Source organism: Festucalex cinctus, chromosome 12, assembly GCF_051991245.1.
Source record: "Festucalex cinctus isolate MCC-2025b chromosome 12, RoL_Fcin_1.0, whole genome shotgun sequence".
Lineage (NCBI taxonomy): Eukaryota > Metazoa > Chordata > Actinopteri > Syngnathiformes > Syngnathidae > Festucalex > Festucalex cinctus.
The window spans coordinates 8,633,720-8,645,913 of NC_135422.1; the positions used below are offsets into that span (position 1 = coordinate 8,633,720).

Below are 12,194 nucleotides of genomic sequence, written 5' to 3' on the forward strand. Positions count from 1 at the left end.
CATTTATAAGTTTATAGTGGGTGACACAATCTCTGTCAATTTAGTTATACGACTTTACTTTTATTACAATCACCCACAGAGCGGGTCTTGAGCAGGAGGAACAGTTGACCAGCTCTACACCCTCTGCAGGTTTCAGGAGGGATCCATGTGCCTTTCTGTGGAGGGTGCCCCAGGAGCATATGGCACTGGTTCTCAGACCCGGTCCTCGAGTACGCCTATCCAGCCTGTTTTCCATCTCTCCCGAGCCAATACAGCTAAGGATCGTTATGAGGCTTCATGCAGAGCTTGCTGATTAGCTAATCGTTTGAAACACTTGTGTTGCTTGTGGGAGACATGGAAAACAGGCTGGATAGAGGTACTCGAGGACCACGGTTGAGAACCACTGGTATAGGGTATAATTCCCTGGACCGACAAACTTGGTGGTTATCAATTTTGATGTTAAGAGACACAAAAAGAAAACCTGAGAATGGTCAAGCAAAGGTTGAATATGGAGCAAGGATATTTGTGTACATAGGTTGCATAAAAAACACACACTCAGACTAACTAAATGAAAATAAATCCCTTAAAATCTCAGAGCCAGGATTGTGTTGCAATGATAGGGGTTATATAGGAATGTTTTTTAATAAATTCATATCAGGTTCCCTCAGCAAACTTTTGCTCTGCCTTTGTGAGTCGAGAGTGAGATTGACTCTTGGCAGCCCTGCCTTTCATTCTGTATTCAACAGCTATTGGAATTCCACAATCCATTTTTCTCTTCATCTGTCAATGCTGGGCAGCTTCCCTTTCTGAGACTCTCCCATGTATGAGATGATGGGACATCCTGTGGAACCAGATCAGACATCCCCCAGGGCTTTACAGAACCACCACACCCATATAATCCATGGATCGCTCTACCCCCCTGGGTGGACCAGGTTCTCGCAGTGTCAATACCATGCCCTTCCCTCCAACTCACCCCTTTACAACCTTGGGAGTTGCCCGGCTTGCTTTTCTCTCCTCAGTTGGCCTCACACAATGTCAGAAATTGCCCACTGATGTACCACTCACATGACGTAAGATTGAGTATAAATTTGCGTACGGAGGGAGCCAAGATCTACATCCTTCCATGTGAACTCATCCCACCCTGCTCTCCCATCAGCTCCTCAGACATGTTTTCTAATATTCATGGAAAGGGCCAAAGTCTGTGTTTGGGACTGCTTTTTATTTGCTTTGATCAAACACGGACACTTGTAATGGCCAACGAGAACCAGAGGTGCTACAACTTTGTCTGGGAAATAGGCAGCAAGGAAACAGATGCCCTGGAGCTGCTCTGCAGCAGCTTCCAATTAAGATTTGATAAAGACCTCAAATCACGTTTACAGTGTTTGATTCATTATCATTGACTTGCTAATGCATCGCACTTGTGGTTAATTAGGGCTCTGTGAGTCTTACCACAACGAGAAATAAAGCCTAGTTAAAGGCTGACACATTTTCAAACTGGTGTTGTATTTCATAATTGGATACATGCGACGTTGAGCGGATTTTTATTAGGAATTTACCCTGGCATGTCTTCCTTTGGACCAATCCCAGGTGGTTAATGCGCCACAGTGAATTGGAGATTAGGGAGGAATGTAGGTCTGTTTTGAATGTGTGTTTGATGCGGACTGCACACCCGTCAACATTAGGCCTCTTAAGCTAAATTGTCAAACTAAATGCTTGGAGCATACTTTTCACTATATGAAAACAACTACAGCAATAGTTATTTTTGGGAAATACAGTAAATCTCTGGTGATAAAGTTTGGTGCAGTGTATGCAACTAAACTCATCATTGCGTGTGGCGTCATGTGCCGGTTGTGTCTGTATCTACTGGAGAGTGTTGGTATTCATCTCATAAATCCAAACTGATCAGTCTTGTAGTTTTAAGATTAGCCTGCAAGGGATGCAGGGACATATATTCAAGAGCCTGTTATACAGAACTGAATGGCAAACTGACGCGTGCCAAGGAGACATTTGCCTTTAAAAGCAAACAGCTTCCCTTGGAGCTGTTCTCTCCAATGAAATGTTGACTCCAAGGCCAAGAGGAGATGGATTTGGCATCTCACAGAGTCAAAAGACTTAATCCATTCATTGATTACTGTGGTGGGTGCCCCTAGTTTCCTTTGTGTGCCACCAGTTTGTTCCATGGCAGCATGTCGGAAAGCGAATTACGTACTGGAAAAGGGTCCTGGGGAGGTCTTGGCCGAGATAATGCTCGTTTTCCTATAAGAGGCCTTTGGTGGAATAGATGGTTTGACCTTCTCCATTTCCAATCCTGTAGATGGCGTCTGTACTTTCTTCTTGTTCCATCCTACATGTTTAATGATGAGTATGATTTCAAGACAGATCCCAGTGATGTTATTGAAGGACTCTGAGCCCTGCATGGCTGACAATATCAGTGAATTATCTGCGAGAACAGACTCTAGGGTGTTTGTGTTCAGGGTGTGTTTTAGTACAAGAGCTACCCATCTGAGCATAAAATCCATCTCCTTTCTCAGCCCCTTTTGCCATCAGTGTTTACTTGAATTTTGCATAAGCCGTCCTTTCATTTGAATACTCCCACCAGGGTCTTCCTTGATCCGGGAGAAAGAAAAAACAAAAAAAAACAGACTTTAAACAGATTTAGGACTGAACCACCAATCAGGAACCTCCAAGGGAGTTGAATTACACCACACAAGTCAGGGAATTCAACCAAATATTATTCAACAGTTGCCAGTGGCATTCACAACACAATTGAATGGAGACAGACAAAATTAGTGAGGGGTGACAAAGTCTTTTGTTAATCAGGGCTAAATGGATGGACAACAATTGGACGTGTTTCTCTGTACATTCAGTGGATACAGACCAGTCTGCGTCTAAACTCATTGTAACCAAGGGCGACACTAATGATGCACAGCTTGAGCTCACTCTTGCAAGTCGCTGCCTGTGAAACTCTACACAGACATTTTCTACTCAAATGATCGTAGGAGCCAGCATGAGACAGCACGCATCATTAAATGATCGGAAAACAAGGTAGCCCTTAGATTTGTGTACGACACCAGAAACAACTTGGCCTTATTTTTGTAACACGAGACCCAACTTTACAAAACAATCCTGCATGATGTATACAACATTAGGAGAGGTATGTATGCAGATGTTCATTAACCAGACTTTCAAGAGAAGTTACCCTTTAGGAGCAATAATAATGCCTAAACGAACTTACTGAACTGTGTCAAACATTTCTTGATGCAACGCCCATAGGTTCATGTTCATGACCATTTCGGATACGTGTCAAAGTTGTTCCTGGAAGAGAGATCCTCCTTTGTGTTAATAAGCTTTATTGAGACAGACCTCTCCCACTGGGTTTCCCTTGGCATGTGCGCCCTGCTGTCACTCAAGCCAGACTTTCCCTGATCCTGTCTCTGCAGGAGGGCATGCCCAGCACCCTGCCACAACAGCTCATTACTCAGAAACTTTGCAGGCGGATTAGGCCGGTGTGGAGGAACAGGATGAGGTGGGCAGACAGGAGTTCGGGCGTCACTCTGACACAGTCCCCCTCTTTTCTCCATGCCCCCTTCGCTCTGACCCACTTCTGCTCTGTCGAACCTTCAGGTACGCTGAACCTGCTTGGTCCACTGGATCACAGCAGGACCAAAACACTTCTCATTCCTAGGAAACTTCCATGTGGCACATTCCAGACACTCCTGGGAAAGTGGCAGAGATTCATGATTGATTTGGGTGTTGTAATGGCGAGACATACGCTATATGTAAAAAACAACGGGTGAACCTCAACAATTACAGGAACTTAAAAAAAGGGACTCCACCCTCAACAACTTCCACTCTTCTGGAAAGACTTGCTCCAAGTTCTTTCATAATGTTTGACAGAGCCAGCGTCAAACAGGCGCTAACGCCACGGTACATACGCTAATTCTACTGAAAGCTGAAAAGGGTTTGTGTTGGTGGGATTTTTGTCCAGTCTAATCAGAGTTCAGAGGTCACTGACCCCAAGGTGTGTTTCACAATCTCTGTTTAAATCTCTTTTCAAGATGGTTGATGGGGTTTATGTCAGGATTTTGGGTGATTCCGAGAAGAGCCTTCCCCAAACTGTTTCCTCAAAAGTGCAATCACCAAAATTTCTTCTTATAATGAAGAATTAAGATTAAAGAGGCCCTAGGATTCATGCCCAATCCACAATTGAGTCATTATGGATTTAGCCTGAATGACATTGGCACTGTGGAACTTTAATTCATCCGGGCCTGATCGACTTTAATGACTAATTTGTCACCCCTGCCAAAACAAATTAAAAAATACATAACAATGGCGTGCTGGATGTTTCTTCTAATGTGTGATGGCAGAAGGAGGCAGATCGTAGATTCCTGAGCATGCACCATGGAAGATCAGAGGTTCGCGTCTGGTCTTATTTGTCTACAGTCACAATCCAGATAAAAGTCACATCATAGCAGAGCTGCTTAACACTACACACATGAAACATCTGGTCTGCGGATGCTAGAGCCTGCATTCTGAACATCGAGGCAAATTTTTGTGGATAGAGCAGTCGCTATTTGCTGAACATATGTATTTCTCATTATACGTGATTTAAAATGGGGCTAATGCAAACTACATTTTTAAAGTAAGAAAAAAAATAGAGTGATTGGATAAACATTTGTATCTGTTTGTTTTTGATGACCAAATACTTAGAATATTCAGGATTTTTCTTTCTATCAATGTAACTTTATTCTTGTAATATTAAGACTTCCACCCATTCATTCTCTAAACCGCTTATCCTCACTACGGTTGCAGTCATGCTTGAGCTATCCCAGCTGTCTTTGGACGAGAGGCTGTGTACAAACTGGTTAGCAACCAACCACCAATTTTTGCAATATTACCGTACATATTGTCCTCTTCTAATGCAACTTTTTTCTTTTATAATAACAACTTTTTCTCATATATTTCTTTTTTTTTTTTTTTTTTTAATAAACTTCAATTTATATCTTGTACTAAGTTAATATCATTTTTTTATTTTATTTTTGTAGTGGTATATATTTCTTTTTTATCTCCTTGTCCTTTGTATTCAAGTAAAATAAATACAAAATTGCTATCTTACTTTCAATGATACTTACAATGATGCATCTCTTCCATTTTCTTGATTCACCAATGTGGCTGCCCGAGCTTGGATCCTCCAGCAATGACAAGAAGGACAGAATTACATAATGATTACTTTGGAAGAACCATGCAATATCGTGACTCATTTTTGCATGACTCAAAAGCAAGATAAAAGAAGTTCTTCCATAATTGCTTTAATGTGTTGGAGATGTAGCACACACACACACAGACGCACACACGCACGCACGCACGCACGCACACGCACGATGTGACTTTTTTGCTTTTGCCACATGAATGACCACATTGACCTGCCTGTACATTTAATGGAGCATCCTGAGGCTTAACTTGGTGTCGAGTGACTAATGACCTGGTGTTTTTCAGGCGTCTGTCACCGACAATATGACCGCACTGGGGCATGAACCGTAGTGCTGACTTATTTATTGTAGCGCTAAATTGACTTTTGAAGCCATTGAATTTTTCTGTTTCCCAACACCATCCAAAACGCCATCACCATTTGTAAGTGTCTTTATTTGAAGCACATTTACATGGTTCAGTGTTAGGGCTTCTTCAAAAGAATTATGAATGAGCACGTCCTTCAAGTATCCCTCAGGATTGTGGAGTATTATAGGTAATATGATACATGACGTCAAGTGTTATTCTTACATTCAGTACTGTCTTATATATATATATATATATATATATATATTTAATTTTTATTTTTTATTTTTTTTACGGAAAAAAAAAAAAAAGTTTAATGGAGTCCATTACCATCCATTCACTCGGGGTCCAGCTGTGGGTCCCCTCATGTTTCTCTTGCCAAGATGCTCACATCTGTATGTTATATGTTCTCAGCCCCCAAGCTACTGCTGTGATGAATGCAATGCTTTGTGTTAGTGTTTTTGCATCCCTAAAACATTGTCGTCTCTATTCCCTCCGCAGCATATGCAGTGATTGCAAATGGACAAGTGGAATGTCCTGTTGGATATAAAAGAATGAATGTGACGCATTGTCAAGGTAAGAATCAAGTTTCTGCCACAGTATGTTCTGAATGGGAAAAAAAATCCATATGTTTTCTACATACACGGACCCCTGAGGACTTCAATAAAGTTTTTCTTGCTGTGTGTACGGCCCCTGTAGCGTACAGGTCAAGACCACAATTAGCCTTTCTCCAGCAAGCTTTGATTGGGTTCAATGGATATCTTTAAGTATGTAGACTTGTGTGCTGGTCTGGCCCACACCAGTAGTAGTGGAGATGTGATGTGACTTGCTAGCTTGTCCATCCATCTGTAAAAAAATAACAAAATCAAGTCATTCCTAGAAAAGAAAACATCATATTTCGCTTCATCACAACATCCCAGGCTGTCAACTGTCTGGCAGGTCATGTCGAAGGAGCCACACACGGTGTTGAATATGTGGACATCATACCATTTCCAGAAAGAAATATTTAGGACAAATTTTGGACTTATTGAGCCATTTGAGTTAACAATGAAAATAAAAGAAGCATGTTGTTCTAATTTGATTGGAACTGCTTGGAAGAAACTGACTTGTTGGCTTCTCTTCAAGCAGGTGCGACTTGTCCATTTGGATTTCTGATCTGCTTTACTGGCCATGGCTCAAAGGTTTTGATTGAGGGGCATTTAAAAAAAATAATAAAACAAAAATTATTGTAGACAAGGGCACGCTTGTCTTTCAATAGAATCTCAACCAGCTACAATAATGTAACTTTAATACATTCATGCTTTTATTTTGCGATCGTTTCAAGATGTTTCTCCGTTGCAGCTGCTTATTTCTTTAATTACAAAAACAACCATGCTGCCAGTTCCCCATGGTATTTTTTGGAAAGTCTAATGTCCCTTTCAGCTGTTGCTTCATTCCTCGAGGCTTTGCTGCAAGTACCAAAGAGTAAAAACACAGATTTATACCAAAATTTATCATTGTTTTTGGACTGATGCCTAGCTTGCCAACCTAGACCTTACACTCCATCCTATTACTGTACTGTTAACTGCACTTTCTTGGAATCATATAGTGTATCATATCATATATTGACACTTGAAATTTTTTTTTTTAATTCATTGAGATTTACTAATTTTGCTAATGAGTTGCATTGTTGGTGGTTAATTAGTAACAGTAAGTACTGGTATTTGTAAATCCTCGTAATTCAAATAGCAAATAATGCAAACAATTGATTTATTTCAAAGACAGTAAAAGAAAAATGCTTTCAGGGCACAATCAAAATGCACGTTCACTGTTTGCTTTGTCTTGAATAATGCACTTTTGCCCCCATAAAGTATGTCTAGGTTTAGACCACCAAAGTCATTTTATAATCCCCACTTAAACAGTTAAGAGCCAATTTCCTTGACCGTGGTCCTATATAATTCTACAGATGAATATTTTTTATTACAACAGTTAGGAGTGCTACAGTAAGGTTAGAAGAAATAATTAGATGGTCAATGCCTTTCACATTGACATTTCTTACTGTGAAATGTTGGGGGTGAGCAACCACGCATTATAAGTCAGAAATGATGTTGAGATTAGTGCTAGTCATGGCAGGATGTCATTGAAAGTCAACGTCAATCCCAGTCAACCCAGCAGCAGACTGTAAGAATCGCGCTAATCTTGGTCTCAACCAAACCGCGGATTAGAGACCCCATGTGACGAAGGCTGAGCCCAATGCTGACCTGAACTCTGACCAGAAAATTTATTGCTTAAACTAAATCAAAGGCCCCCACAGATGTCCCCGTGTAAAAAAAATATTTGATAAAATTGTCTATAAATAATAATGTTGTATTTCCCAATAATATCATTACGGATATGAAAGGAATCAGCAAGGCTAATTTCACACTTAGAAACACAAAGGATTTCCCATGATGTTTTTTTTTTTTCTAATCTCAATTTTTCCAAGCACGATACAAACAAAAAACAAGAATTAAATTGGAATTTTGAAAATGTGAGGTGTGGCATTCCAGTTGAGAAGACCTAATGATGTTCCCTTTTGCCCAATCCAGTAGGACCCGCAATGGCTAAAAAGGAAAAAATAAATTAATTGACTCGTGGCTCCTGGCTGGCATTTTAACTGGCCAGCTTGTTTTATTGCATCTTGAGGTGCACTGGAACTGCACTCGTTGCTGAGTTCCGCCGTTACAGAAAAGAAGAAAAAAAAACCCTCCTTGACCTCAGCTGAAGATGCTGGGATGTGTAAAGGATAGAAGGTGATGATGTCAAGTAATGAATCCACATCTGCCTGACTGTCCTGCTTTCAAAATGAATGAATGGTCAATTCCTCGGCGCATGTGTTTTCTTCATGTCATCACTCCTCCTGTATTTCATACCGTTGGGTAACTAAAAGCATTCCGTTCATCATCACCTCCAGGCGGCTGCCATTATTTGAACTTCATGATCCATTGCAATATTTTGTCACCTTTCAATGTGTAAACGATTCCCAAAACTTACATCATTGTTAGTCTTACAGCATGACAGCTTTGCATACTCAATGTAAAAGAAATGTGATATTGAAATTTCTTTTCAAGGAGATCATTTGCACTTCAAACACTCCCTGTCAGGGTGAAACTAAGCTTCAAGGCTAACGCATTGCATATTTCACAGATATCAACGAGTGCCTGCTGCCAGGAATCTGCAAGAACGCAGAGTGTCTCAACACTAAAGGAAGCTACAGGTGCACGTGCAAACCCGGTTTCATGTTGGACCCTGCCAGAAGCCATTGCGTCTGTAGGTATTCACTTGTACTCTTTAGATTTGGGGCGGAGGTAGCTCAGCCCAAAAGGTGTGCGCAGTTGGGGACTGACTGACAGCAAGGTCAAAGCCCAATCCAGAAAATATGCAGCTTTGGACTGCTTGTTGGAGAGAGACCAGTTTTTCTTTGTGCAAGTGTATTAGGTTTAGCCCCCAGCTGTGAAGTAATTTCCATAGGACACTCGCAAGGAAAAAATAAATGAAAATAATAATAATAATAATAATAATAATGATGATGATGCAGGCAGCACGGGTGGCTGAGTGGTTAGCACGTCTGCCTCCCAGTGCTGAGGACGCAAGATCGAGTCCAGTCTTCGGCCTTCCTGGGTGTAGTTTGCAGGTTCTCCCCGTGCCTGCGTGGGTCTTCTCCGGGTACTCCGGTCTCCTCCCACATTCCAAAGTCATGCATGGCAGGTTCATTGGGCGCTCCGAATTGTCCTTAGGTTTGCTTGCGAGTGTGGATGGTTGTTCGTCTCTCTACTGCCCAAAGCCAGCTGGGATAGGCTCCAGCACCTCCGCGACCCTTGTGAGGATAAGCGACTAAGAAAATGGATGGATGAATGGAATAATAATGCATATATTTGTGGAGGCTGGGGTCAAATTGTATTTTACAATTTAAAAAATGTGCAGAATTTCAAGTTATGTTGAAGTTGTATGTTAAAGATTAGATAGCTCTTAATATGAAAAGAATAATGAACTGAGCTGTCACCAATGTCTTACAAATGCAATTATGCCATCTAGTGGCAGAAATATGACCTCAACACAAATCAATATCACACTAACTTTTTACAGTGCAGTACATCTTTTTAATTTTAACTCAATTTTATGAATTATGAAATTACTGTTTCAATGACTAAAAGTTGCAGCCATATTTCTATTAGTTTAACTTTTTTCCATTTTTATATTAATAAGAGTATGAAAACATAGAAAAAATATTTTATTGCACATTTTATTGTACATTAAGAACAGATATAAAATTTGTGATTAATCGTGAGTTAACTATTGAAGTCATGCAATTAATTTCGATTTGTAAACATGCTTTTTTTTCTGAGTGATATGCAATCTAATGGTGTGTTACATTGTGCTATCTTTACAGCTGATAAGGCAGTTTCAGACCAGAGGGCGTTTTGCTACAGATCAGTGTCAGCAGCCACATGCTCGCTGCCTCTTTCTCAGCACATCACCAAGCAGATCTGCTGCTGCAGCCGCGTGGGTAAAGCCTGGGGAGATGGGTGTGATCGCTGCCCTTTGCCCGGTTCTGGTATGTATGTCTATACAAATACACAAATATTGCACAAGGTCATGTCCTCAATCTGCAAACACATCATTCCATCTCGAGTTTTACTTGCAGAATACATATTTGCTCAGTTGCTGTTGTTTGTAGATATAAAATGCAACATGTAATCACATGTAAAGGTTGTCAGTGTTTTTGAAAGACGTCTCAAAGGAAGATGAATTGATTCAGTCAGTCAGTCAACACCCTCTTGTCTGCCAGCTGTGCAAATGAGTTCGGAATAACCAAAATTTGTTTGAAGTGGAAAAAGACCAAAAGCATAACAGTTGTCATATTTTGGAGCCTGCGCAAGAGTGGGAGTCAGTTTTGGGGTTATCGCTCATGTCCACTGAGAAAAATCTCACTAAAGACAGGCAAAACTCAAGATACAGAAATAAATAGCTTGGCCAAAAGAAACACGGGAAACTGTCAACATTTTTCAATACAAATCTATTTTATTCAAAGTTCTAGGGGGAGAATGGGATGATTTTATGGACTAGCCAGTGATTTATAAGAATCGTCATAGATCAAATATCATAGACCTCCATGATGCTGCTTGACCAGGACTGACGCATAGCGTCTGATCCTTAATCCGGGCTTTTGTATGGCCTGACAAAGTGTTAGAGTCATGTTCTGAACAAAGCACTCAAGCTTATTCCTTGTGACCAGGTAACAGGATCCTGATGACTTTTATTCCAACTTTCAACTCAGCTCCTGTGATGTGCTGCGAATCATATCAAGCCCAATTTTCATCTACTCCTTAATCAGTCTGTAACATCCATGTTTCCCTCCTTTACCTCCACCATATTTCACTGTCATTACGTACATTGTTTTTCCAGATCCTTTCGGCATAGGGTTGCTGGTCTTAGGTCAAATAAGGGACACTCTACTTCTCGCTTGTAATGGATTCACCATCTCTGAGGTTTGCTGGGCTCCTGCTGTCTGCCTAGTTAGCAATTAGCAGTAAGGGCTTATTGAGTACTACATGATCCTTTAGGCTATTTGGGTATGCAAATATGCCAAAGTCTTTCCAAAACTCTTTGTTGGTAGCCCCCAGTGACTCCTTTGGCTACTAACACAGCCCATGGAAAAGCTCATATTAGCACAATTATATTAGTCACTCCCTGGAAGTCTATTGTGTTATTTGGGGCCTTAGAAGCGTACTGTACAGTATTGAACTAGCATGACAGTCTGAACCACATCTGTGCTGAGACTGAAGAGTTGAGACCAAGTCAAGAAACATGCAGTGGGAGACTAAATCAAGGAAAAAGACCAAGGCAGGGTAAATTGTACTTGGAGAAGTTGTGACCAAGTAAAGATCAAGCCATACAATAATACCAAGACTTGGGAAATATTACATTGAGTCAAAATCAAGGCCTGTCAGGACAGTGCACGCTACTTTGAAGAGTTGAGACGAATTTGAGACCAAAGAGTGAGGCAATGTGAGATGGAGCCAAGAACAAGAACAAGCAATGTTATAATGTAACTGCATAAAAAATATTGGTTAGTTGTCCAACAGCAACAAAAAATAAGTCAAATCAATGGTCCCGTTAGTCACTCTTTGCTAAAATATCACCAGTTAGCACTCCAAGTCTCAAGACAGGTCTCAAGTCCAGCCTCAATTTCTTACATATTTATTGTTGACTATGATTTTTGCTGCTGTTTTCCACCATACAGATCATTTCAAGGAGATCTGCCCAGCCGGTCACGGATACACCTACTCCCGCTCTGACGTTCAGATTTCCCTGCGGCACCTGGGGGAGGACGATCTTCAGAGTACTGGATTGTCTTGGGAGGAGCAGAACCCCACATATCCTCAGCTGCCATCCTCCCAGCCGCAATATCCCACCTACCCACAAACGCCTCAAATACCCCAGTGGCCCGAGTACCCGGAGTCACCACAGTCACCCCGACACCCTGACACTCCACAGCAGCCACCTCATCACTTTACCCCAGACAGAGAAACGCCACAACAGCCTGAAGGTGAGAAGGACAGTTACGAGGGCTTTACTGTTAGTTAAGAGTTACTTGACCTTATAGTATAAACATGACAAGGCAGCAGAAGGATTCAATAAAA

At 41.1% G+C, this 12,194-nt stretch overlaps 1 protein-coding gene across 3 annotated transcripts in view; it reads left to right on the forward strand.

The window, feature by feature from the left end:
• The window catches only part of LOC144031247 (latent-transforming growth factor beta-binding protein 2-like), a 101,367-nt gene that overhangs the window by 52,457 nt on the left and 36,716 nt on the right, over nucleotides 1-12,194 (forward strand). For all 3 annotated transcript variants that reach the window (XM_077538166.1, XM_077538167.1, XM_077538168.1), the window contains 4 exons: nucleotides 6,034-6,108; nucleotides 8,698-8,820; nucleotides 9,941-10,105; nucleotides 11,795-12,100. In XM_077538166.1, coding sequence (XP_077394292.1) covers nucleotides 6,034-6,108; nucleotides 8,698-8,820; nucleotides 9,941-10,105; nucleotides 11,795-12,100 — 669 coding nt within the window. The remainder of the gene's footprint in view (nucleotides 1-6,033; nucleotides 6,109-8,697; nucleotides 8,821-9,940; nucleotides 10,106-11,794; nucleotides 12,101-12,194) is intronic.